We start from the raw sequence: 23,831 nt of genomic DNA, 5'->3' as shown, positions 1-23,831 counted from the left end.
CAATTCAGGTGGAATTTAATCAAGAAAATCTGGTATAATGGTCTTTCATTTATCTAATTTATCTATTAAACGTCATCTAACATGTTCCAAATAAACTATGGGGGATCTTTGATGAAATGCTCTTGGTGAAGACGGAGCATCGTGATGTGTGTCTTTGCCTTCTGCTCAGCATCCACTTTATTTTCCCCCCAACATTTGTCTCATCACTCCTCGACACTTCTTGTTTAATATTCTGCCCATCGATGACCGAAAAACAAGCGCTGACAAGAAAGATGACACCTTGTCTTCTCCTCAGCCGAGTGTAATGCGGCAGAATGATGAGAAGACTCGCGAAAGGTAAAATGGGGGGCATGTTTCTGTGTGACTGGTTTTCCCAGATGGCCATGTGGAGGGAGCTGTGTGATCAGAGATCTAATAAACCGGTGGATGTGCTGCATCGCCCTTCCTGGGAGGGAACTGTTGCCGTGGCAACCATGCCACAAGCACTGCAGGTTAATGGTGGGAAAATTATGATTTGCTGGATGCAACTCATGCACAGAGTGACTGCTAAATCAACTCTCAGCCCTCGCTGGTGGCCGAATGATACGAGCAGTTTTTATATACCACAAAGGCCTCTAACCCCGTTCCAGCTGGCCTTGGCAAAATAAATTTAACCTCACGCATTAAATTGTATTGGCAAAGGTTTGCCTCTATACTTGTTACAAGTTCTCACTCTGCACTAAATCATAGATCTAAATGTAGTCATACACTCAAAATCTCTTTTCGTAATGAGGCCAGAAATATCATCTCAAACAGTAAACAGGCATTGTATTAGTGATTTTAAGCATCACTAAAGCTTTGGTCTCTATGCGTTATGAAAATGTTTCCGGCCACAATGTGCAGAACGTCATAATACCATTTTTTTAATACTGTTGCATGAGGCACGTAGCAGCGTGGGAGAATTACCGATTGATCCAATCAGACAAAGGTTGAAGGTGTCCAAGCCTGAGTCTCTGTGTCAGAGGAATACAACACAGTGGAGGACAGATAGCTCGACTTTACTCCCACACAAGTCGGTGAGTGTGTTGATGGTGCTGCAGCCTCGCAGCGTACGAGACTCGACACCGTCACCCCTGATGACGGAGTGCATTGAAGTCCAGACATTTTCCTGAGCTTTTCTGGAGGGGCTGTGTGTCAGAACGCAAATGTCCATGAGCCCATGTGAGAATACGGAAGGAAAATCTCCAGAAGATTCGCAGGGAGCGAGTGGACCCTCCGACTCTGAATGCTCTGGAAAACGTTCCCGCTGTTGCGAACACGTCTGACTCGGACAATCTCCTTCTGCGTTCTTTTTATGCGTACTGTACATTTTCCAAATTTTCTAGAGTTCACTTCTGACAACAGTGACTTATTCATGTTAATGAGAGAGACTCCAAAAGTTCAGATAAACTACAGATATAGTCTAAACGTTCACTTTAAAGACACGACAGGTAATAAACACCTCCAGAGGGAATATGTGTGCCTCGAGGACAGATAGGCCTCTGCTCCATATTAACAACGTGCAACATGGGCTCTGTGACTGTGCCGGAAGGGGAGGCATCCCTCCCCAGGGGGCCATCAACTCATATTCTGTCAGTGTATAGAGCAGGTCCCCAGAGATATTACACTGTGTTGAAGCAATAAATACTGTATGTTCCTATAGTTTCTTTTTTTATTTAAATTAAGATTCAGGTCTTATGAGAATAAACTTGAAATTGAACCCTAAAGATAACGATACAGTTTGGAACTATCAGCGGTGATGTGACTTTGGCTGCTATATGGAAACAAGCTTATCGGCTTTGGTATGTAGCCAAGAACTTTATGGGGAAATAGAGGATTGCTGAAGAATAGTACATGGATTGAACTGATAAAGGTAGCCCAAGGTAGAATCAGTTTCTATCCTAAGTTTCTTAAAGCCGAATCAAAAATCTAAATCTAAACCCTTTATTGTATTGTTGTGCAATTAAAAAAAAAAAGAATCAGTTTTGCTGAACCCATTAGTGTTTGGGTTTGATTCCAGTATTAACAAACGGCAGCCATGGGACACTTTGTTGTCTCGACACAGAGGAGATCGCATTTCTTCTCTGTAGCTACAAGCCGCAACCAGACAACTCCCAGAGCCGCAGCTCAAACAACAAGTGATGAAACGTTGTCATCTTCACAATACTGCCCCTCAGAGAGGAGGAGGAGGAGGAGGAGGAGGAGGAGGAAGATCCAGAGAAGTGACAGGTCTGAGAGAAAAGATGTCTTTCTCTTTCAATGTGTGTGTGTGTGTGTGTGTGTGTGTGTGTGATAGAGAGAGAGAGAGAGACTTTTAAGATCCTCTTTAAAGTCCATTTCATCCCACAATCTTTATGAAATATTAATTAGCCATTCATTCAATTTATGTCAACTCTGGGTCCATGACATGTTCCTCCTCCCAAGCCCTTTAAACAAATTCAAACCGATGTTGGATGAACGTCACTTTTCAGGACTTATAATAGAGACACAGGGTTGTTGTTTTTGGTTTAAATAGGTTGATAACAGATGATGCCTTTGGTTCCTTGCAGCGGTTCCACCACTTGCGCCATAATCCGCAGCAGCTCGCAGCTCGTGGGCCGCTCGGGGTGGGACTTGGGCTGCCGGGGTGCTGATGACAGATGGGGAGGTCGCTGTTCGGGCACCGCTGTCGGTGTCAGACGCGTTTCAGTGCAGGCAGCTGCTGCCGCTGCTCACCGGAGGCTGTGGTCTACGAACATATACATCTAGATAGATACATCACCGTGCTTCTCCTGCACCGGAGCAGGGCAGATATCGTTACCGAGGGGCGTTTTCCGCAGACAGGATATACACTCTTACTAAGGCTGTTGGTACTCCGAAACACAGTGTGAACGCGTCGCGCATCATTTGAGAACCGGCTCGGATGCTGGAGGCTGCAGCATCAGCAGCAGCAGCAGCAGCAGCATCAGCAGCAGCAGCATCAGCATCAGCGCTGTGCGCCCACAGAGGTGAGAGCGATGTGTTTATCTTGTGCATGTGAAATGTGGTGGATGCATGTCTGCACATTTATCTCTCTGATGAAAGAGGTGATTCTTTTTCTTTTCTCTTTTTAAAAAAAAACTCTGGTCGGGGCAAATAACCTCATAAAGATGAAGTGCGAATGTGTGATTCGAGAAATGATTTGATCAACAAAAGATGGAACGAAACAATAAGGTGCTCTTTCTCCCTTCAGCTTCCCCTCTTCCCTTTGCAGCGCGTGCTACTGCAAAGAGAGAGAGAGAAAAACAACAACAACAACTGTTTTTTGTTTTGTTTCGTTCATGAAAATTGATGTAATCTAGACAGAACATAGATCCTGGAAATGTACCATGTGTGTCTGCTCAGCATTTATCTGCAGCATATGCGTCAGTTTCATCTTATCAAAATACTGTATATTAGGGCTACAGCCTATTAGATCTGAAGGGCACTGCGCTCTGCAGTCAGTGTACACACAGTACTGTATGTGATTAATGTGGACCCCTCTCAAGTCTAGACTACTGATGAATAACTGATCAGAGATCAGAGAGGGGCAGACAAAGAAAACATGGATCAAACCTTCAAAGTCTCAATATTCAGGTTTGCTACAATATCAATGTGAGTTGTGAAAAGAAGCAGGTTGTCTTGCCAGCAGCCCTGACATTACACTGCACTCTGACAGTGGGTTCAACCAACGATATAGTGTAACATTTACATAACCTGCAGCATCACTGGTCAGCGCAGAGAGAGAAACACTGAGCAGCAGCAGCCAGGGGCTCATGTGCTCCGTCCAATATATTTGCATGGCCGGGGGTCAGGGTACTGGCAGTTGAAGATGAAGAGGAGAAATCACGGTCAATCAACTCTGAGGTTTGAGAAAAGCTAAGCGTGTATTGTTGGGGGTCACCTTTGCGAAGGGGGCTGCTGCATGACACACCTGTTACTGAGATCACAACACCAAGAAAAGAAACTCACCTGTATCAAGGCACCGCGGGCGTTAAATTACTACATTATTTAGATGAAGACCGCAGGGAAATTACGCCTTGAATTATTTGCACCATTATCGTGTTTTCGAGCAGCCGGCCACACAACTTTGTGTACTTTTACTTTGTCTTGTAAAGAAATGGAGACAATTGATCCAGATGTCACCTAAGCAACCAACAATATGAGAGTATAGGAGCCTGTGACTCCTTCTCACAACCTTCACAATACACAGTGGCTTATCTCTTCTATAGTAAAGTGGAGTGTGAGAACATGCTGAAACAAAGACTTGTCTTGGCGTGCGTGTGTGTGTGTGTGTGTGTTCGGAGAGGAGCCATTGTTAGGGGCTAACTCCGCAGCATGTGCTGGTGCTGGGGTTCCCACAGCAGTGATGGGGAGACGGGTGCCACAGCTTGACCTTCCCCCTTTGTGAGCTTTGTTATTACTGAGTCAGCTGTTTTCTGCTCCTTTGTTATGAACTGAAAACGATTTTTTTTTTGTCACGTTGCACACTGCGTGCTTTTATTCTAGATAGGAGTGGTGTAAGACATCAATGCTCTGCCAAACTCAAGAAAGTTAGTTTAAGCAATTTGAAATGAAATCGCAAATCAAGTTGAAGCTAAATGCACAGTTGAAGTTGAACAAAAACATGGGGACATTTGTTCAATGTCATCCAGAAGCCTATGTATAAAAACCCACAATCCAATTATTATTGGCACAATCTTTTCTGGTTTAGAGTTCAATTTGAGCTGCACAACTTCATCTACCTGGACCTCATTGTTTCAATAGCGGGTCCCATGAGATTGGGGACTCTCCGATTTTGGCACCGTCAGTGTGATGGATCGATGCTCCAATGACAACATATTGGCTTTTCACCGATACTGCAACTATAAGGAGAGATTAAGTGGAGGGGGGAGTGAGCGCTAAAAAAAGCAAGAGAAGGAAAAATTAGAGTCAAAGGAGAAAAGAATTGTGTTAGGATCCATCTCGGTTCCTCGGGGAAATAAAGTCACCATATCGATTGGCAGTAAATAGAAATACAGTCACAATTTGCCATGCTGTGGCTTTTAAACCATCCTTTAATTCCACACACGGTATTGGATTTTCTTATTGTACCTTTGGCCCTGTTGTGCTTTCAGTTCAGCAGTTTGGTCCTGTGGCAGAGCCCACCATCCTCTACCCCAGTACTTTCTCTCCTCTTTCTGACTGAGTGGACATGCACCCTCCGTCTCCTCTGCTCTGCACCTCTGCCACCAGCCGCTGCCTCAAAGCCTTGTGTGATCTGAAGTGAGACTCTTGCATACTAATGGGAGTAGGAACGGGGTGTCTCTGCAGGTAGGCCAGCTAAGTGAGGACATGGAGAAAACATCAGGAACTTGAGTTTTCCAGCACCATGAGCTCTGGACTGTTAATGATTGTCTTAGAAAACTGGCATCTTCGGTGTGAAGATCTGGATATGTGTGATGACGTTGTGGAAAAAATTTGAGCATGTGTTTATTGGTCATGGTGTTAAAAACAATGCTGTTATACTATTATATACTACATATTCCTTTAGCTGCGGGCTGTCACTAATAGCTGTCTTATAATGTCTTCATTTGGTTATGAAACAGACATGCTGGTGGCATAGTCGTTGCTATGGTGATGGCATGTCTGTGAGCCTGTTGTGCGGCGGCTGCCGATTCAGAGACACTGCTCACAATTTACACCCAGTGAAAAGGTTCCTCGGAAATAGAGGGGGGGGGGGGGGGCGGAAGCATTGCCTCCTGTGAAAAGTGATACACGACAGTGTCGGATTAGGAGCATTGCATCTACAGTAAATTCTCAGGTGGAAAATACATTTTATCAAAATTGTGAGAAAGCGATGAGTCTTTTATTTCTGCCACAGAAAACAGTGACTGCGACCTGCACACACACACAAAAAAACATGTGATGGTTATAGATCTTAGTAAAGAATCTGACTGCAGGTCTGTGTCTTTTTAGTGGTTCTAATTATCCTCATTGCTCCCTGTATTGTCCAGCAACCCTGTCTTATAAATGCATTCATGAGGCCTTAGCATAAAGCAGACAAAGCTCATTATGTTCCACGACTACACATCCTGCTTTGAACATCATGGTCAGGAATTCTCAGAAGCTTTATGGGAACCCCGTGGAAATAACAAGAACTGTAGAGGAATAATTGTAGTGTAGTGTATTGTGTATGTGTGTGTGTGTTTCACATGTGTAACGTGTACTTAAATTAAAAAACTCATAAGGATTGAGTGAACAAATAGAGTAAATCCCTCCATGCTGGAGGCTTCAATTCAGACAGATGGAGGATGCCAAGCTGTTAAGGGATTTCTCTGTCTCCTTCCAGCGGACTGTGTCAGGGTGTGTGTGAGTCTACTGAGAGTGGGAAAACTGAGTGTGTATTTTGTGACTGTGAGGAAATGTGTGCAGTGTAAGGTACATCTGTACGCATGCATTTTTAATTACGTTCCCTCCAGTGTCTTTGCTCTCTGCCGACTCAGCCAAGAGATTATCAGATAGATTTTCAGGATGCAGGTGCTTGTACACAACTGCTCTGGCCCCGCTATTGAGAGAATTAATCTCAGACCTAATCCGAGTAACTGTTTTCATCCACCATGTCAAGAGGTGTTGATCTGCACTGTAGGACATGACAGGGGAATTGTGAATGAGTCAGATTTACTATAGAAGCTGTTCAGAAAATAGATAGATGGATGATGTCATTTACACAACAACTATTTTCTTCACAAAGTAATTTATGTGGGATGTGGGTAAAAGCTATAGATAATCCTTTCACTGCACATACTGTAGCAGAGCAGGAGTGGGCAAGAGGTAGGAGCGGGACCAGGAAGGCTTGGTCTTTACAAGTGAGAAGCCGGTGAGGGATCAAGTGTTTGGCTTCTAAGACTTTGGAGACTTTGAATTCTCCTTAAGGACAATGCTGAGCTCAGATCACTGAGACCATGTATATGTAGGTATCTGTGGGCATTGTGGGAAACTTCTAAGTATGAATTTGTGTTCTACTGTGATTATGAAGCAGGCCATCTGTGGAAAAAGAGGGCTTATGTGCTCTCCAGAGCCTCCTTGGGTCAACAAGGTCAATACGTACACACAGTGAGTCATAGGTGGGAACGGATGCAGACTCCCACAGTGCTGCCAGGCTGCCAGAAACCTGGTGCCAGGTGTCTGAGTTTTATGGCCTCAGCATGAAAGCAGCAATTACTCGGCCTGTCTCCTCCAATTTAATACTCAACAACATAGAGGAGGAGAAGGGACAGACAAATGTATCATCAAACTTTACATTCCTCCAATATATCTCTACGTGCAGGTTTTTACATCAATTCAAGAAACTAAATGATGGAGGGTTAAGGGTAGAAGGAGGTGCAGCCTGTTCATTACTTAATACTATAGATAATAACTAATGAACGAGCTAGGAAAAGATGAAAGCCCCTGCTGCCCCACTTCCGTCACACTAAGGGAATCAGTTTGAGTGTGACTAGGTCATGGGAGAGACCAGCCAACTGATACCAGGCACCATGTGTTCTCACTCAAAGAGAAGCAAACGCTTTAAACACTCTTTGCAGCATAGTTGTTGTATTTGATTTACTTCTTTTTGCTGGAATTGAGAACAGCTGCCTTTTCCATAAATTGCCCCTTTCTGTCATATTTACGTTCTCCATAAAACATCTTAAAATGTTGTTTTTATGCGCACTTAGTGTTTCATTTTGGATTCGTTGAGCTTCTTCTGTACTGTTCTACATGCAAATGTGAAAGAAAAGGTGTCAACACACCGCAGGGTTTGAGCAGACGGCACATGAAAGGAGAGAGAAAACAATCTGTATCCATTTTATGTTAATATTGGAAGAACTTGTAACAGTTTTGATGTGAAACTAGATACACTGACGTCGACACTCTGGTGTTTCGTTTTGTTGAAAGCAGAGAGTTTTATCTTTCTCTCTCTTGACAATGAAAATTTGAATTTCTATGGAAGCAAATTATTGCTTTTTATTATTCCATATTAAAACCAAATGAGAGTTCACTGTACACAGATAGATTTTAGGATTTGTTGTAAGAAACTGATGACTGCCTCCTCATCTCCATTGCTTATTTTTCTAAATCTGCTTGTGGAGATTGAGTCGGTACATGTCATCCCTACAGTGCTTTCTAGAAATTGGTGTCATGAAATTGACAGAATAAAAACGAAAGCGTAAAATATTGCTATTTCTTTGGAGCTTCTGCCTCACAGTCCACTTCAGTTTCTCTCTGCTTGTCCTGACCTTACCAGACTTGGATGTGTATGGCAAGTCCACAGCACTGGCACTTTTAAAAAAAAATGCTAAATTCACTTGACACGTGTATGACTGCTTCCCATGGGACTGTATCATAAGTAGTGAGTGATTAACAGTGAAGAGCGCACAATCCCAGTATATTAAGCCTGTTGTGTAATGGGCTCACAGCCAGAGTTGCCGGCTGCGCCCGCCCCACAAACTCGTTCAAGAGGATCGCTGATATCAAGCTGGCATGCTGATAATCTACCCAGCCTGGAGAGAAAAACATGATGGTAATCTCTGAGGAGACAGATATGCAACACTCAGGGAGGCAGAGCTAATATCAACCCTATCTTCTCAGCTACTGACAGATAAAAAAAAAGGATTCTTATTTTCTGAAAATTCCGATCTTGTCTTTTACAGAAATTCTTTACTCAAGTCACTGAAGTTAGGATCAACCCGTAGCAAGAGGTCAATATGTTTGCACGTGAAGCAAAAGTATAATTCTTTAACCAATGGACTGGCCAGACAAATAGCAAAGTGGTACATCAACACCCAAAAGTATTTTTTTGTCAGTATTATGATACATTGTCGGACTGTGTATACTGTATGTCTGCACAACAGCAGGCTAACAGGAAAAATTTGAAAGATCAGCCCCATTAGACATCTTCCATCTGTAGGGTGTCATTGTTGAAAACACTTGCCTCATTTGTTGCCCAACTAAAACCATCTCACTTTTTTCATTTTCACTCATTTACTGTTTTAACTAATCCTTTCTTCTTCTTTTTTTTTTTTTTAGCAAAAAGATAATCAAAAATATTCTACTTCTAATTACCTTCTTCTGTCTGTTATTTTAGGTTCAAACCTCAGGGTGTGGAAGTGAAGTGCAGAGGTGAAGTTTGGACCAGATATTCTTCGGGCCTTTCTTCTGAACATACATTACTCTGGATTAGAAACCACCGCTCACTGAAGGACCTACAGCAACTAGCTAGCAACAAAGCAGACTAATGCACACGAACCTTCCCTTCATACCCTTCTCCTGAACACTGCTTCTCCTCTACGCTTTCTGTGAGCAGAGAGAGCAGACAAAATGGCGCTCGACTCTCAGCATTGGCCTCCTTTAATCTGGCTGGGCATGGGATTGCTTCTTTCCTTCCTGTCGCCTATAAATGGTAAAGAATGTCCCTGTTTGTGTGTGTGTGAGATCCGTCCTTGGTTCACACCCCAGTCAACCTACAAGGAAGCAATTACGGTGGACTGCAATGACTTGAGGCTCACGCACATCCCTGCCAACCTGTCAACAGATACCCAGGTGCTACTGCTACAAAGTAATGCCATCTCACACACAAGTGGAGAGCTGGAAGCACTGTTCAATTTGACAGAGTTGGACCTATCGCAAAACAACTTTAGCACTGTGGAAGCTGTGGGCCTCACAAGCATGAATCACCTGACCACTTTGCATCTAGAGGAGAACCAGATCACTCAGCTGCCAGATCACTGCCTGGGAAACCTCTCCAACCTCCAGGAGCTCTACATCAACCACAACCAGATCAATTCCATCTCTCCTCGGGCATTTGCAGGCCTGCACAGCTTACTTCGCCTCCATCTTAACTCCAACAGACTCCATGTCATAGACAGCCGCTGGTTTGAAGAAACACCTAACCTTGAGATCCTCATGATTGGGGAGAACCCTGTCATTGGCCTCTTAGACATGAACTTTAAGCCTCTAGGAAGCCTGAGGAGTCTTGTTCTGGCTGGCATGGACCTCACCGATGTGCCAGCGAATGCATTTGTAGGTTTGGATAACCTGGAAAGCATTTCTTTCTATGACAACAAAATGGTCAGAATCCCTCAGCTGGCGCTTCAGAAAGTCCCCAATCTGAAATTCTTGGATTTAAACAAAAATCCAGTTCACAAAATCCAGGAAGGAGACTTCAGAAACATGCTACGTCTGAAGGAGTTGGGCATCAACAACATGATGGAGTTAGTGTCTATTGACCGTTATGCTCTTGACAACCTACCAGAACTGACAAAGCTGGAAGCCACGAACAACCCTAAACTGTCTTATGTCCACAGGTTGGCCTTTAGGGACATGCCCTCTCTGGAGAGCCTGATGCTTAACAATAATGCCCTCACTGCCCTTTATCAGCACACTGTGGAGGTGTTGCCTAATCTGCGGGAGATCAGTCTGCACAGCAACCCATTGCGCTGTGATTGTGTCATTCAGTGGATGAGTTCTAATAGGACCACGGTACGCTTCATGGAGCCGCTGGCCATGCTGTGCAGCTCCCCAATAGAACTCAGGGGCCAGCTGGTTCGTGAGCTTAGGCTCTTGGAGTCCTCGGAGCAGTGCCTCCCCCTCATATCCCACGACACTTTCCCCAGCCACTCGAACCTTGAGCTGGGCATGAGTGTCAGTCTCGACTGCAGGGCCATGGCTGAGCCAGAGCCAGAGATCTACTGGGTGACTCCTCTTGGGACTAAAATCACTACAGACACTGTGTCAGAGCGGTACCACTTGAGCAGTGAGGGGACCTTGCGGTTGACTCATGTGCAGGTGGAAGATTCTGGTCGTTACACCTGTGTGGCCCAGAACACAGAAGGGGCTGACACACGAGTGGCCACCATCCGGGTAAATGGCACCCTTCTCGACAGTGCCCAGGTGATGAAAATCTTTGTCAAGCAGACTGAGTCCCACTCCATCCTGGTGTCCTGGAAAGTCAATTCAAATGTTATGTCCTCCAATCTGAAGTGGGCCTCAGCCACCATGAAGATTGACAACCCGCACATCACCTACACAGCTCGTGTCCCCGTAGACGTTCATGAGTACAATCTCACACACCTTCAGCCTGCCACTGAGTATGAGGTATGCCTCACGGTCTCCAATGTCCACCTGCAGACGCACAAGTCTTGCGTTAACGTGACAACACGTAGAGCCGCCTTTGCCCTGGACCTGTCAGACCAGCATCCGAGTGCAGCTGTGCTCGCTGTCATGGTGGCCATGTTGGCCTTCATCAGTCTGGCAACCGTCGGCATCTATATGGCCCGCAGATGGAAGAGAAAAAACTACCACCACTCCCTGAAGAAATACATGCTGAAGACCTCCTCCATCCCCCTTAACGAGCTTTACCCTCCCCTCATCAACCTGTGGGAGGTTGACGGTGAAAAGGACAAAGATGGGAGCACGGAGGGAAAACCCTCTCCTGTTGACACCACACGTAGCTATTACATGTGGTGAGGTTTTAGTAAGGAGGCCTGGCTGCCTCCCCAGCAGCACAAAAAGACACACTTTTGCCATTTTGGTGCAAAAGTAGAATAAAGTTAAAAAAATGTTTTTTTTTGTATTCACAGCTTTGCTGTTATGAGGCAGAGAAATCAATGACAGGATTTGTAGTATAGCGCATCGCCTATGTTTGATTCTTATTATCTCTTCATTGTTTTGGACTCTCCAAGATGGCAGCTGTGTTTAGCTTCCAGGTTGTCGTAGATACTATGCTCTGTTCCTTGGTGCATTTTTGACTCACTTTCTTTTGGGTTAATAATTGAGCAGTGGGGGCAGCAGTCTTCTTTCAGCATTATTAAGTAGAGATCAGTGTTTCTTGCTCTGTTTTGTAAAACAGGTAATCTGTTGTGCACTGATAGTTAATGGAGTTTGTATTAACTTCAATTAAAAGCTGACAGCGGGTTTTAGACTTGTTATACTGTCTACTGAATGTTAGCCATTGTGCAGTATTGTTGTATCAACTATACCTTTGAACTTTCTGATTTAAATTGCGAGACACTAGGATTTTAGTTTGCTGATAAATGTGATGTTAATGCTAGGAATATAAAATGTTTGTTAAAATATTTTGAGTTTCATTTTTTACCTAGGTGCACTAGAAATATTTTGACTCTTTCTCCATTTACTTGCTTATTTTGCTTGATTTTTGTTCGCTTATTGTTTAGTTTGTTTTCACATTAAATATGTACACTAAAAAAAGTCACAATAAATAATTTTTGGTTATTTTGCAGACATTCATCCTCATTTTCAATTACTCCTTTAGTCTGCAGTTATTATATCATTTCAGTTTAGTTAGACACACTTTCCCCAAATGAAACAGGCTGTTGGTATGTGGACCTTCACAAAACGTAGAGACAGATGGATAAATATTTGAGTAGTTACTGCCCTCTAGTGGAAGCCTTTTACTACAACTACATAATAAACCTGTGCAATATGGCCGTCATGGAGGGCAATAATCATCAAACACAGAGTAAAAGTAAAGTACCACTGAGAGATTCAGCATAATTGCATTTAATTAGCATAAATTTACAAAACCTTTGGTTAGCTTTTCATTTCCAAAGTCATTTAGGAAATTTCCTTTTCCGGCAGAGGAATCACACACAGGGTAAACAAATTAATCTACTCAACTTCATACTCACACATATTAATTGTATAAAATACAGTCTTTATCTCAAGCTGTCCTCGGCTGATAATGACAACAGATAAAATGTCATTTCACATAAACAGGACCGCACAGACCCAAGCAGAAACAGTGACTTAAATTATTCAGGTCTCCCTCTACTTGTGCACAGAGAAATATTTGATTTAATAAAAAGTCTGATAACTGTTAAAGGTTCTACAAATATCTGCATACGTGTAAGAGATTCTTGACTTCAAGTTATTTGAGGCCTTTTGGCGGAGAAAACATCTTCAGATGCACACGGACGTGAGGGCAAATAAAGGCCTCACAATTGAAATACAAATACTGCTTTCACGGGTTAACTCTGCGTCCAACACTGTGGTTCAAGAGCAGCTGGAATAAGGGACCCTGTGTTGAAGACAAGCAGGTCAGGTCATTGTTGCTCCTGAGAGACACAGCGAAAACCAAGATTAGAGGCCGAGCTGTCTGGTGAGTTCTGGCTACGGGCCGCACATCGGTATCTGTAACAATAAGACTGGAGGAATGTGAGAGAAAAGAGGAAAATTTACTGTCAGTGAATTGATTTCTCCACCAGTGGAAAGGGGTTTGTTAGTGTATGTAAAAAAAAAAAAAAATACAAACAAGGGAGACAATCACACAGAAACGGTTGGTCATTGATTTGTTTGTGCATATTCACCAAGCATGCCTGCCCGTTGTCCTCTCATCCCTCACATGGCTTATTCATCCTAAACAAAAAGACCTCTGTGCTCACGGCTTCTTTTGCATGCAATTACTGTTGTCACATTCCCATGGCAACCAATGCTGGTGACAGACAAACTCAAATGGTCACGAGTGGGCGGCTCAAATGGCGTTGCAGAAAGTGTAAATGTACCATATATGTTTTGGTATGGGTTCTATTTTACTCTCCATGAACATTATGACATTTTTGCCAATTAGGCCAAATATAGACCTATATCCAACTTTCTCTTCATTTCTAAAATTCTTGAAAAAGCTGTTGCAATTCAATAATGTGCTCATTTGCACAGAAGTGGTATGTTTGAAGATTTTCAGTCAGGACATCATAACACAGATATGACACTGCTGAAAGTTACCCAAGTTAGCAATGATCTTCAAATCTATATGGCAATTTTTACTATGAAAATTGCCTTGGGATAATTTATGTTATAATTTACTGCCATTCACATAAAATTAAGTTGCACCACCAGTGAGGGCTGTTTTAGTTTTAGCTCTCATCACAAAAAAACCAACTGCCCACAAAATCTACCCAACAAATAAGACACTTCAACAGCTCCAATAGGTCATCAATTATCAATATTGGTGTTCCTCATATTGAACTCTTGAACTTGATCTCTTGATTAAATTTATAGAAAATAATTAGTATGAAAGTGCTTAGGTGGAAGTCTTCTTTACCTTGTGGCACATATATGATCCTCCCTTCTTCACCTTGTCTGTGCCAGAAGGAGGACCTGTCTGATAGAGAGAAGGATGAGCATACGTCAGAGCCGAAAAATAAACCAGGAAAACTCAAAAGCTCAGAGGTAATGTTCTCTTACTGGGTTGTGTTGCTGCACTGCGGTGTGATGCACAGTCCACCAGTCCGATGTCCATTCCCATGCATTCCCCACCATATCATACAGACCAAAGCCATTGGCAGGAAAGGACTTCACCTGGAGGATATTATTATGTATTGACCTTAATGCAGCTTCTGATTTAGAATCTTATCAGGACAAACTAGTTTAATGTGGCTCAGTTATAAATCCGTTTCAAGAGCACTTTTACTCTTCCTTCTCCCTAACCTGAAAAATTACATATTTACCTTACCCAAACTTTAACATGTTGTTGACTTACTGGTGAGGTTTTGACGTATCCATCCTCTCCAGAGTTATGGTTGGGGAAATCCCCCTGCCAGAGGTTGGCGTAGTGTTGTCCTTTTGGGTTCAACTTGTTTCCCCATGGATAGAGTCTACGCCCAGGAGTGGCATATCAGGAAATTGACATAGACCGCAGCACATGCACAAGCCCTGTAATATTTTACAGTCACGTAAATAATGAGTAAATATCATGCCTGTCTTTCAGGCCGCTCCTGCAGGCGTACTCCCATTCTGCCTCTGTAGGAAGTCTCCTGTCGGCCCAGGAGCAGTAGGCATTAGCATCTGCCCAGGACACGTGTATAACAGGATGGTCCAGCCTAAAAAAAAGATTTAAAGTAAATTGCAAAGTTCCTGTTTCATTCATCTCTTTCTTTTCTTTCGCCAAAGGACATAAAAACATTTAAAGACAAAAAAAGTTTGCTTTTGAATACATGTGCAACATGGACAGAGTAATAAAAAATGTAATTCTTGAGAATATTGCGCAGATTTTCGTATATGAAGTAACGTGTGTTGTAAAGTTGCGTAAAGTGGCAACGCAACGTGACGTCCCACAGTGGTTTGTGAATTGCCATTTTGAAGACTCAAGTTAAGCATTGGCCAGTGCAATCTTGTTTTTTTGAAACCAGAAGTAACTATATTTGGAGTGGGGGGTTGGGCCTGACTGAGAGATGGTCTACTACATGTCCGCATACACCTGGGACCTGCACCCATTGGACGGTGGTAGCTGTCAATCACACTGTATCCACCCCCCAGTGCTTTATCGTATATTTTACTCTAAACAAGACTTGAAACTAGAGATTGTGACCAACTCCTCAGGAAAGTGTTTACTGTTATAAATCAAGTAGATTAATTTTCTCACAGACTAATTAAGGTTTTAGACACTTCCGCATTGGCTTCACCTTACGACTGTATCCATTTTTACACACAGTCTATGGTTTCTACCTGTCTGTGTTGTTGGAGTCTGGACCCTCCGGCTGCCTCCAGTTGGCCCCTTTGACTGGGAGCCACCAGGGGGCAGCAGCCACCTAATAACAAAGTACCGGTTAACAGTTTTTTCATGCTGATGTTATGCTTCTCTGATATTCTTATTCTTCTCTTACACACCCTCTTCAGTGTTCATCTAAACTAGCCCTTGGTGTACTGCGATGGTACCATTGGTTTATACTATTGCCGTTACCGGCACACTGCACCCTGCCTAAAATGTTCATAATGACCCAGAGTCATAACATGTACATAAAAAATGACAAAACATACGGGCTACAATGAAACACAAAATGTTGTCTTTTATTCTTATTTTCTCAAAGCATTGTTTCACATGGCAGGTGAGCCACCCTTTTCCTTGTCGAAAATCAATCCGAACTGCACAAAATGAAAATTTCATAATTGCATTTCCAAACATTTACAGAAGGTTTGTAGAATAAAATAGGTGTTAAATTAGCAACCGGAGCATCTGGAAATCTTAGAGGCAAACAAAGTGAAGAGGAAAGTGTGCAGGTTTACTCCCTTAAACGGAATATTGTCAGTTTCAGATATAATTTTAAGATAAAACACTTCTAAAGACTTCTTCTATAATACCTCTCTCTAGATAGATAGATAGCGAGATAGATAGATAGATAGATAAATTGAAAGATAGATTGCATAAAGAGTGAGTCTATTGATCTTGCTGTCTCTTTTGTGAAGTGCAGAGAAAGAAAAACTAAAAAGTAAAAGTGTTTACCTGTCAGAAATCTTTCTATAACACATCATACAGGTCAAATGTTAGAAAACGTTCATGTTAAATTCATGGTACAGGTAAGTCAACTGTTGAATAATCATACTTACTGCTTGGGTGATCTGGTTTTTGACTGACTCACTCAAAATTCCCTCAAACACAAACGAGTCTCCAAATTTCTCTGCCTAACAGGACAAAGAATGAAAATATTATGAGCAAAGATGATGCATATTAACCTTAAAACATTACAATAACCACTGCTGAATAGTTACTTTGACTTTCTATAATTTTTTTGATCAATTAAACAGATTTGAATGAATTCACAATACACCTCATGGTTTGATCTTATGAAATTATCCCATACCTCGGTGACATATCCTGTGGCACCGACGAAGCTCTGGAACTGCCGGTTAGTGACTTCCTGGACGTCCATGTGGAAGGAGTCCACCTGCACCAGCCTCTGAGGGCTCTCTCCATCTGCAGGGATGCCTGGGTTGTCTGTTCCCATCAGGAATTCCCCTCCAGAAATCAGCACCATCTGCGTGTGAGAGCAGAGAAGCCGTCCTATGAATCTCTCTAGCTTTGACCGGGAAGGTCACAAAATTATTGGGATAATGAGTCCTTTAAAGGACTGCAAACTTAATCTCATCTGAGTGTAAGGATACCGTAACTCTGTTAGAGCTCTCTGACAACTAGGCTGCACAATACACAGCTGAAGAAGATAATAAAACAATTGGGATATAATATCATCAGCAACAAAAAGGTGCAAACACATAGATAGAAAATAAAACATGAATATAAAAGATACATTTATCAAACAACAAAAAATACATTTTGTGAGAGATGCTGCAAGTCTAGAGCACATTGTCCTTTCTGAGAATAAGAAGAGATGAGTCTATAAATAATAGTGAACACAGCCTGCTGATATGAATCAACCATGCACAAGGTCTTTCTCTGAAGCAGTTTGAGAGAAAAAAAGCAGGTTGATGCAACTGTTGGAGACTAACTTAATACAGGTCCACCGATCCATTGAGTTCCCTACATCCCACTGAAAGCAACACTATTCAAACCGTGAGCCAGAGGGGTGCAAATTATTGTGCACCAAACCAAGAAGGGAAGATTTGTTAAATTGCAGCTCTGGCGTAAAGCTCGGGAAAAAACCTGGGCCCTATTGGTCTGTGCTGTTGGTGAAATGTCTCCATTAAAGGCCCTTCAGCCACTATACCTACCAAACTGTACAAGGCTCTTATGTCACATCGATGACAACTTTACAGAAAAGTTGTGATCTTTCAGGTAAAGTTTAGACATTTCTAAACAATCCGATACCCAAGCGGCCCTGTGGTCACTTCTCTGCGGTGCAGTAAAGACAATAATAGATGCTGCTTGATTTTCACTTACTACTGTCCTGAGATCAACATTTTGTGTAGGTTTAGGGTCAGGGTCAGGGTCAGGGTTTAGGGTCAGGGTTAGGGTTAGGGTTAAGGTCAGGTTTAGGGTTAGGGTCAGGTTGCTCTCTGTGATTGCATCTCAGGACATTCGGCCACTTGGCACAATCAGGAGGTGCCTGACACGAGACCCTTGCCTACCTGACTCTGTGTGTTCTCCTCCTCTCCCCGGGCCGCACACGGCTTCTCCCCGGCGCCTCTGGAGTACTTGGCAGCCGGGTCCGGCGCGGCCGTCCCGTCCTCCGCGGGGTCCGGGTCGGCTCTCCTCGGGGTCGCACAGCCGCAGCTCGGAGACCCCTCTTGCTCGGCCCCGAACAGTCTGCTCACACACCCGAAGACGAATAATAACAGCAAGCAGCGCGACATCCTAGCGGGAAGCCGCTCATCTGTCGATGCCGTTCATACTTTTACTTCCGCAAAGTCACGTGGTCGGTCAGCTGGCTGCAGCGGTTGGTCTGTTAACTCCTTCCTGCCCGGGTAGCAGGCGTTATTGTAAATACATATTAATCCACACATCATGCTACTGGATATTTCTGCACGTTATGACCAGGGCTGGCAAATACAGCAGATTGCGTTTGTGTAGAAATTAAATATTTTTCTTTAAGTTTTAATAATAAAAAAAAAATCAATGTGCTGCAGCTAAAGTTTATTACTTAACAAAATATTTTTTTTCTTCTCTGCACCATATAACTCGAGGCTGTGCAGCGGCAGTGATCACAGGTCAGGTTTCCTTGATGCACATGGACATCATTTCCCAGCGATCGACACCAGGACCCCTCGAGTAGAGGGGGACGACGACGACGACGAAGAAGAAGAAGAAGAAGAAGAAGAAGAAGAAGAAGTGGCAGCGAGCCAGCCAGTGAGCAGGCAGCCCTCAGTGAGCGCAGCCAGCCGCGGAGCTGTCAGATATAAAACACTGGACTGTAACGGTGGCCGACGGCTGGATGTCACCGTCGGAGGGCGGAGAGAGCAGAGCCGCCGTCGTGTCGTCCCCAGCCGCTCCGCAGCAGGGCTGAACGACCGAGCGTCCGCCGCCGCCGAGGTAAAGTTTTAGCGCACAACTTGTTCGCTTCGCCATCCTCCTCCTCCTCCTCCTCCTCGATCTCTCGCTCCCTCTCACGCACATTTCACTTCGCTCTCCTCAAATGGTTGACAGGAATGCTTCCGTACAACCAAGACGACGAGTGAGTGAGACTCCGATGATAATGTCTTTTTTTTTTGTGGGGGGGGGGGACTGCGCCTAAAAAGCGTGATTGCGGATGCCGTTGTTTTTTTTGTTTTTTTTTAAATCACGCTGAACGCGCTTTGCTCACACTTTCGTCTTTTGGTTTTCCGAGGTTCGATCGACAGACGTGTGCGGCGGCAAGAAGATGCGCAGTTTTGCGGTGACAGTGCTGGAAGTTTCACCGTCCACAGGCCCGTCGTCACTCGGAGCTTACAGCAGTGAGCCCAGGACAAACGTTAGTTAGGGTTTTTTTTTTTAATGGTTTAAAAAAAGAGAGAAAGAAATCGATCCCAGTGTGAGGTGGTGCTTCAGAAGGAGGAAGATGACCTGAGTGAGGTGAACCTGCAGTGCCCACACACAGGGGCGTTTCACAGGAGTTTGGGGGCCCCCAAGACCTGGGGGGGGGGGGCCCTACATCGGACGGGGGGGGCCCTACATCGGATAGGGTGACTTGTCAGGGGGTTTCTGAACATGGTCTCTTATTAGTCTCCTGTATATGGCTGATCATAGAATTTAAGAGGGTTCTTTGTGACGTAATCTGCCATTTCTTGGGGTGGGCTCTCAGCTTGGGGCCCCAGGCAATTACTCGCTTTGCCCAAGCTGTTGCAATGCCCCTGCCCACATAACTGCTTCAGTGACGAAGACCTGTGGACTTCATGGTACCTGCCATAGACTTGGTTGTGTAGGTGGACGTGCAGTGGGCGAGCCCTCAGTCAGGCCCACCCCCTGCTCCTCCAAATATGGCTGCCGGGCCAAAATGTGAAACTCAAGGTTTCACAATGGCAGTTCACAAACCAGTGGGGGACGTCATGGTGGGTCGCCACCATAGACTGTATATAGAAAGGGACGTAGTCACAGAGTGCAGAAAATGAGGCCAATGCAGAAGTGCCTGAAGAACTGTATTCTCTGGAATCACCAGCAGAGGGCGACACCACAGGATTGCAAAAAGAAGAATGAGAAAATGTCAATTCTTCTCACTTGATTTATGACATCAGTAAACATGTTCCTGATGAGTTTATGATCTGAATCTATGCTATCAGGTCTTCTTCAATACAGCATTATGTTCATTTAGTAAATTTAGAGTAAAGTCTCATTTAGAGTAAAACAGATAAACACCGTATACATTGGAGCGCGGATACGGTGTGATTGACAGCTGGTGCCTTCCAATCGGTGCATGGCTGCAGGTGCAGGTGCAGGTATGGTGGAAGAGTTGCAGTGGGGTTGCCACTTAGTACCTGCAACCCTTAATCTTGCCACTCCTACATTACATTCATGTATTCACTCCTAAGCCACAACATGATACAAATAGCTTACAGTTACGTCAAACAGATCATTTCCCTGCAGCTATGCAAATCCATGCAGCCGGAGAGTGGTATCAGTATAGCAAGACCTTTCAGGGAAACCTCTCTTTTTTGCTCTGCCACCTAACTGGGAGCTCTGCAGCTACAGGCTTTTTCAAGTGGACGTTGAGTGAGTGAATCACTATAATAATATCTGTGTGTGCTGTGCTTCATAAAGATCATAAAGTATGGCTGTTGGCTCTTTCTGGAGTTGTGACATTTCCAGGATGCAAAACACAGCGTGAGACATTTTCACTAATGATGATTTTAAATTTTGTCTTCTGCTGCAGGTGTTAGTGTGTGTCGACCATGTCAGATAAGATGTCCAGCTTCCTTCACATTGGGGACATCTGTTCCCTGTACGCAGAGGGATCCACCAATGGTTTCATCAGCACCCTGGGGTATGTCCATCTTCCTGGCTGAACACTGTGTGTGAGCGCACTTCACACTTCCATCTGTTGCACTGCAAACTGAGCAGGATATTGACGGAAGGAAATCACACTAGTGGTGGCAACTGTTTACCATTTTTGGAAAGACCGGGACAGTTGGACACAGATTTTTTTTTCTCGCTATCAGATAAAGCTTTTCCTTTTCATCTTATTTTTGTTTGCCCCGGATGAAAACTTGTTTGCATGAGTCACAGGCATCAGTTCACCCTTGTCAGTGGCAGAATGGGATTAACTAAGGAGAGATGAATGGATGTCCCACAGAGCAAAGCTGTGGAAACCATGGTTTGCCTTCAAAGAGGTGCTTCGATCACAACTGACCCCACCATTGATAGTGCTGGGAGAAAAGGGAAATTAGGGGCGGCCAATGCACAGTTAATGATAAAGTGTGTGTGTTTGTGATGGTATATGGAAGGTGTAGGTGTGAAGGCAGAGTGAGAGTAAATGTACAGTGGCAGCGATATTGTGTTGTTTTCCTCCATCCACATTTAAAACACAACAGACCTGCTTCTGATTTTGTAGAAGCTGGATGCACATTGATTGTAAACTCTGTATATACATACTGATCTTAAGGTACGGTATCACTAGAATATCAAAAATTCAGTTATTATTCACAATGTCAAACACTCAACCTTTCTTGTTCTGTTCTGTTCTGAATATGAAGTGGGCAATAAGAGAAAGCTTACACTGATATTTTGCTGGTGGAAACCATCATATATATATATATATATATATATATATATATATATATATATATATATATATATATATATATATATAAAAAACAAGGTGCTGGATAAGCTACCATTGATCAACCCAGTGTCCAGAACCTCCTCCTCCACCCCCCTGCTCATGAAAAATGGACTGACCAACAGCAGAGACTGAGTCACTATTGAGACATTGTGGCCTTTCTCGCGTTCCAGAGCATCCCACACACACGCACGCACGCACGCAGGAACGCACGCACACACGCACACACACTGTTGCATAAAAGCACATATTTAAAAAACTGATGAGAGTTTTGGCTTTGAGCTGCACAACCACCAACACAACAGCATTCTTAAAATCATATGACCTTCGAGGAAGAAACCCTATGTAAAATAGAGAAATCGCTTTGAGCATAATATGTAAAAGTGAAAAAAAAAGAAGCTCCTTTTTAGTGACGCTGCAGAATTTATGACTTTTCGAGTTTGTTCAAATGTGAAACTAAACTTAAAGCACAGACATATAATGTACAATTTCGTCTTCCCAGATATTTCTGGACTTTTTAATCTTAGTCGGCAGCTTTGTTCCGTGAGGTGTACGGAGAGGAGGAGGAGTAGACAGGTCTGTTTGGACAACTGCAGACATTCCCCGGGAAAAGGCTCGAAATGGATGTGGGGTTGGCCGCTGTCCCGACGAGTGTTATTCTAAGCCAGCAAAAGCTAAATTTGTCAGCAGAAATTCCAGTTTGCCCACAGGTCACCTAATCCACAATAATTGAATTACTGAATGGAGAGAGAGTGTAAACACGCAGCAGCAGCAGCTGTGGAAGCCCTCTATGAAAATTGGACAAACAAGTGTTACTGCTTTCTTTAATTACCGCTTTGTTTTACTGTAAATTTTAATCCTGACAGGAGTTGGGTTGGAATTGGTTTGCAACTAACTATTTGATTATTTTTTACTTTTGAATAATCTGATTATTTTATAATCATTTTGGTGTATAACATGTCAGTTAGAAATGATCATCACTGGTCTTGTTTTATCTGAGAAACACTCCATTAGAGCTGCAACAGTTCATCGATGAATCGATTAGTAATTGACTACTAAATGAATCGCCAACTATTTTGATTATCGATTAATCGGTTCAAGTAGTTTTTATGGGAGAAAAAGTAAAAATTTTCTGATTTCAGCCTCTTAAATGTGAATATTTTCTGGTTTCTTTGCTCCTCTGTGACAGTAAACTAAATATCTTTGGTGTGTGGATAAAACAAAACGTCATCATGGTGGTTTGCGGAAACAAGGCCGACATTTTTCACCATTTTATGGACCAAACAACTAATCGATTATCGATAAAATAATCTACAGATTAATTGATAATGAAAATAATCGTTAGTTGCTGCCCTACACTCCACAAAGATTTTGAGTTTACCATCGTGGAAGAAGGAAAACATCAAATATTCACTTTCTGAAGCTGGAACCACTGAATCTTTGGCACTTTTTCTTATGTTACTTATGTCAATAGGCCATAACCTTTAGATGTAAGACTGAAAAGAAATTACAAAAATAATCATAGATTTTTATTTTAAATATGTCTCAGTCATTTGTGTGAAGTGAATGTGCTCATAAAGTTCCAGGTGACATTGGAATAGGATGCCGTAGCTCTGACGTTAAGGGATTTTATGTGCTGTGCTGGCGATACTGGGTCAGGTGTCTCACTAACCTATCAGAAGTCAGCTTATTACGGGAGTTGTTGTACGCAAGTGAACTTGGATTTTACCTTGTTTTCAAAGATAAAGGCTCCATAAGTGGAGAAATTCTTGTAAATGACCCAAACAATTCAAAGATCAGAGCAACCCCCCCCCCATAAAAAGAAAAAACTGATACTGATACCCAAACCAACTGTTGCCGTGAGTGTGTGTACCTGCACGTGGTTAAATGTGTTTTCATGTGTTTACATTCACAGCTTGGTGGATGACCGCTGCGTCGTCCAGCCTGACGCAGGGGACCTCAACAACCCTCCAAAGAAGTTCCGAGGTAAGAGACGGAGATAGTCGACCCCCCTCGTCCTCCTGAGGCCTTACATCATCACACTAACTGCTGCCTGTTTGTACCGTGGCCTCTCTCTGTGAGAGGCGCTGCTGAATGTGTTATGCCTTGTTTCGTTGGAGACAGCCACAATATCTCTGCCCGCTGGACGTCAAACAGGGGCTGCCTTTGACAGTGTTAGTGGTGTGTGCGCGCTTATGTGTGCGTGCGTGTGTGTGTTCAACATGCTTCGTCTTCCATGCATGTGTTCATAGCTGTGTGTGCTTGCTCGCACACCTTGTCTGTAGATGAACACACTCTGAAAAAGCTGCTTCCGAGACAAAATCCTTGAGATGCTTCTATGGGTGAATGGTTATTATT

The 23,831-nt window shown here is 43.4% G+C and overlaps 3 protein-coding genes across 11 annotated transcripts in view; 2 read left to right on the top strand and 1 right to left on the bottom strand.

Moving 5' to 3' along the window:
• The first annotated feature begins 2,462 nt into the window (after window positions 1-2,462).
• Window positions 2,463-12,240, top strand: LOC118310086 (leucine-rich repeat neuronal protein 1-like). Its single transcript, XM_035632885.2, has 2 exons — window positions 2,463-3,005; window positions 9,122-12,240. The coding sequence occupies exon 2, from the start codon at window positions 9,355-9,357 to the stop codon at window positions 11,500-11,502; it is 2,148 nt and encodes a 715-aa protein (XP_035488778.2). The 5' UTR covers window positions 2,463-3,005; window positions 9,122-9,354; the 3' UTR covers window positions 11,503-12,240.
• A 299-nt stretch (window positions 12,241-12,539) lies between these two features.
• On the bottom strand, window positions 12,540-18,220 carry sumf1 (sulfatase modifying factor 1). Of its 2 annotated transcripts, XM_035632402.2 has the most exons (10): window positions 17,854-18,220; window positions 16,632-16,805; window positions 16,378-16,452; window positions 15,499-15,581; window positions 14,751-14,873; window positions 14,534-14,648; window positions 14,239-14,352; window positions 14,096-14,155; window positions 13,362-13,410; window positions 12,540-13,199 (listed from the first exon to the last, which is right to left on the bottom strand). In XM_035632402.2, the coding sequence occupies exons 1-9, from the start codon at window positions 18,076-18,078 to the stop codon at window positions 13,402-13,404; spliced, it is 978 nt and encodes a 325-aa protein (XP_035488295.2). In that variant the 5' UTR covers window positions 18,079-18,220; the 3' UTR covers window positions 12,540-13,199; window positions 13,362-13,401. The 2 variants fall into 2 exon arrangements, with proteins under 2 accessions (XP_035488295.2, XP_035488294.2); XM_035632401.2 differs by lacking the exon at window positions 13,362-13,410.
• A 313-nt stretch (window positions 18,221-18,533) lies between these two features.
• The window catches only part of LOC118309843 (inositol 1,4,5-trisphosphate receptor type 1), a 62,177-nt gene continuing 56,879 nt past the window's right edge, over window positions 18,534-23,831 (top strand). For 3 of the 8 annotated variants that reach the window (XM_047332757.1, XM_047332758.1, XM_035632388.2), the window contains exons 1-3: window positions 18,560-18,754; window positions 20,568-20,678; window positions 23,389-23,459. In XM_047332757.1, coding sequence (XP_047188713.1) covers window positions 20,587-20,678; window positions 23,389-23,459 — 163 coding nt within the window. In that variant the 5' untranslated portion in view covers window positions 18,560-18,754; window positions 20,568-20,586. Of the gene's footprint in view, window positions 18,755-18,877; window positions 18,897-19,049; window positions 19,173-20,567; window positions 20,679-23,388; window positions 23,460-23,831 lie in introns of those variants that run through there. The other 5 variants (XM_047332755.1, XM_047332761.1, XM_047332760.1 and 2 more) reach the window with 5 other exon arrangements.

The sequence above is a fragment of the Scophthalmus maximus genome, chromosome 6 (assembly GCF_022379125.1).
Source record: "Scophthalmus maximus strain ysfricsl-2021 chromosome 6, ASM2237912v1, whole genome shotgun sequence".
NCBI classification, from domain to species: Eukaryota; Metazoa; Chordata; class Actinopteri; order Pleuronectiformes; family Scophthalmidae; genus Scophthalmus; species Scophthalmus maximus.
This window is presented reverse-complemented; position numbering and strand designations above follow the sequence as displayed.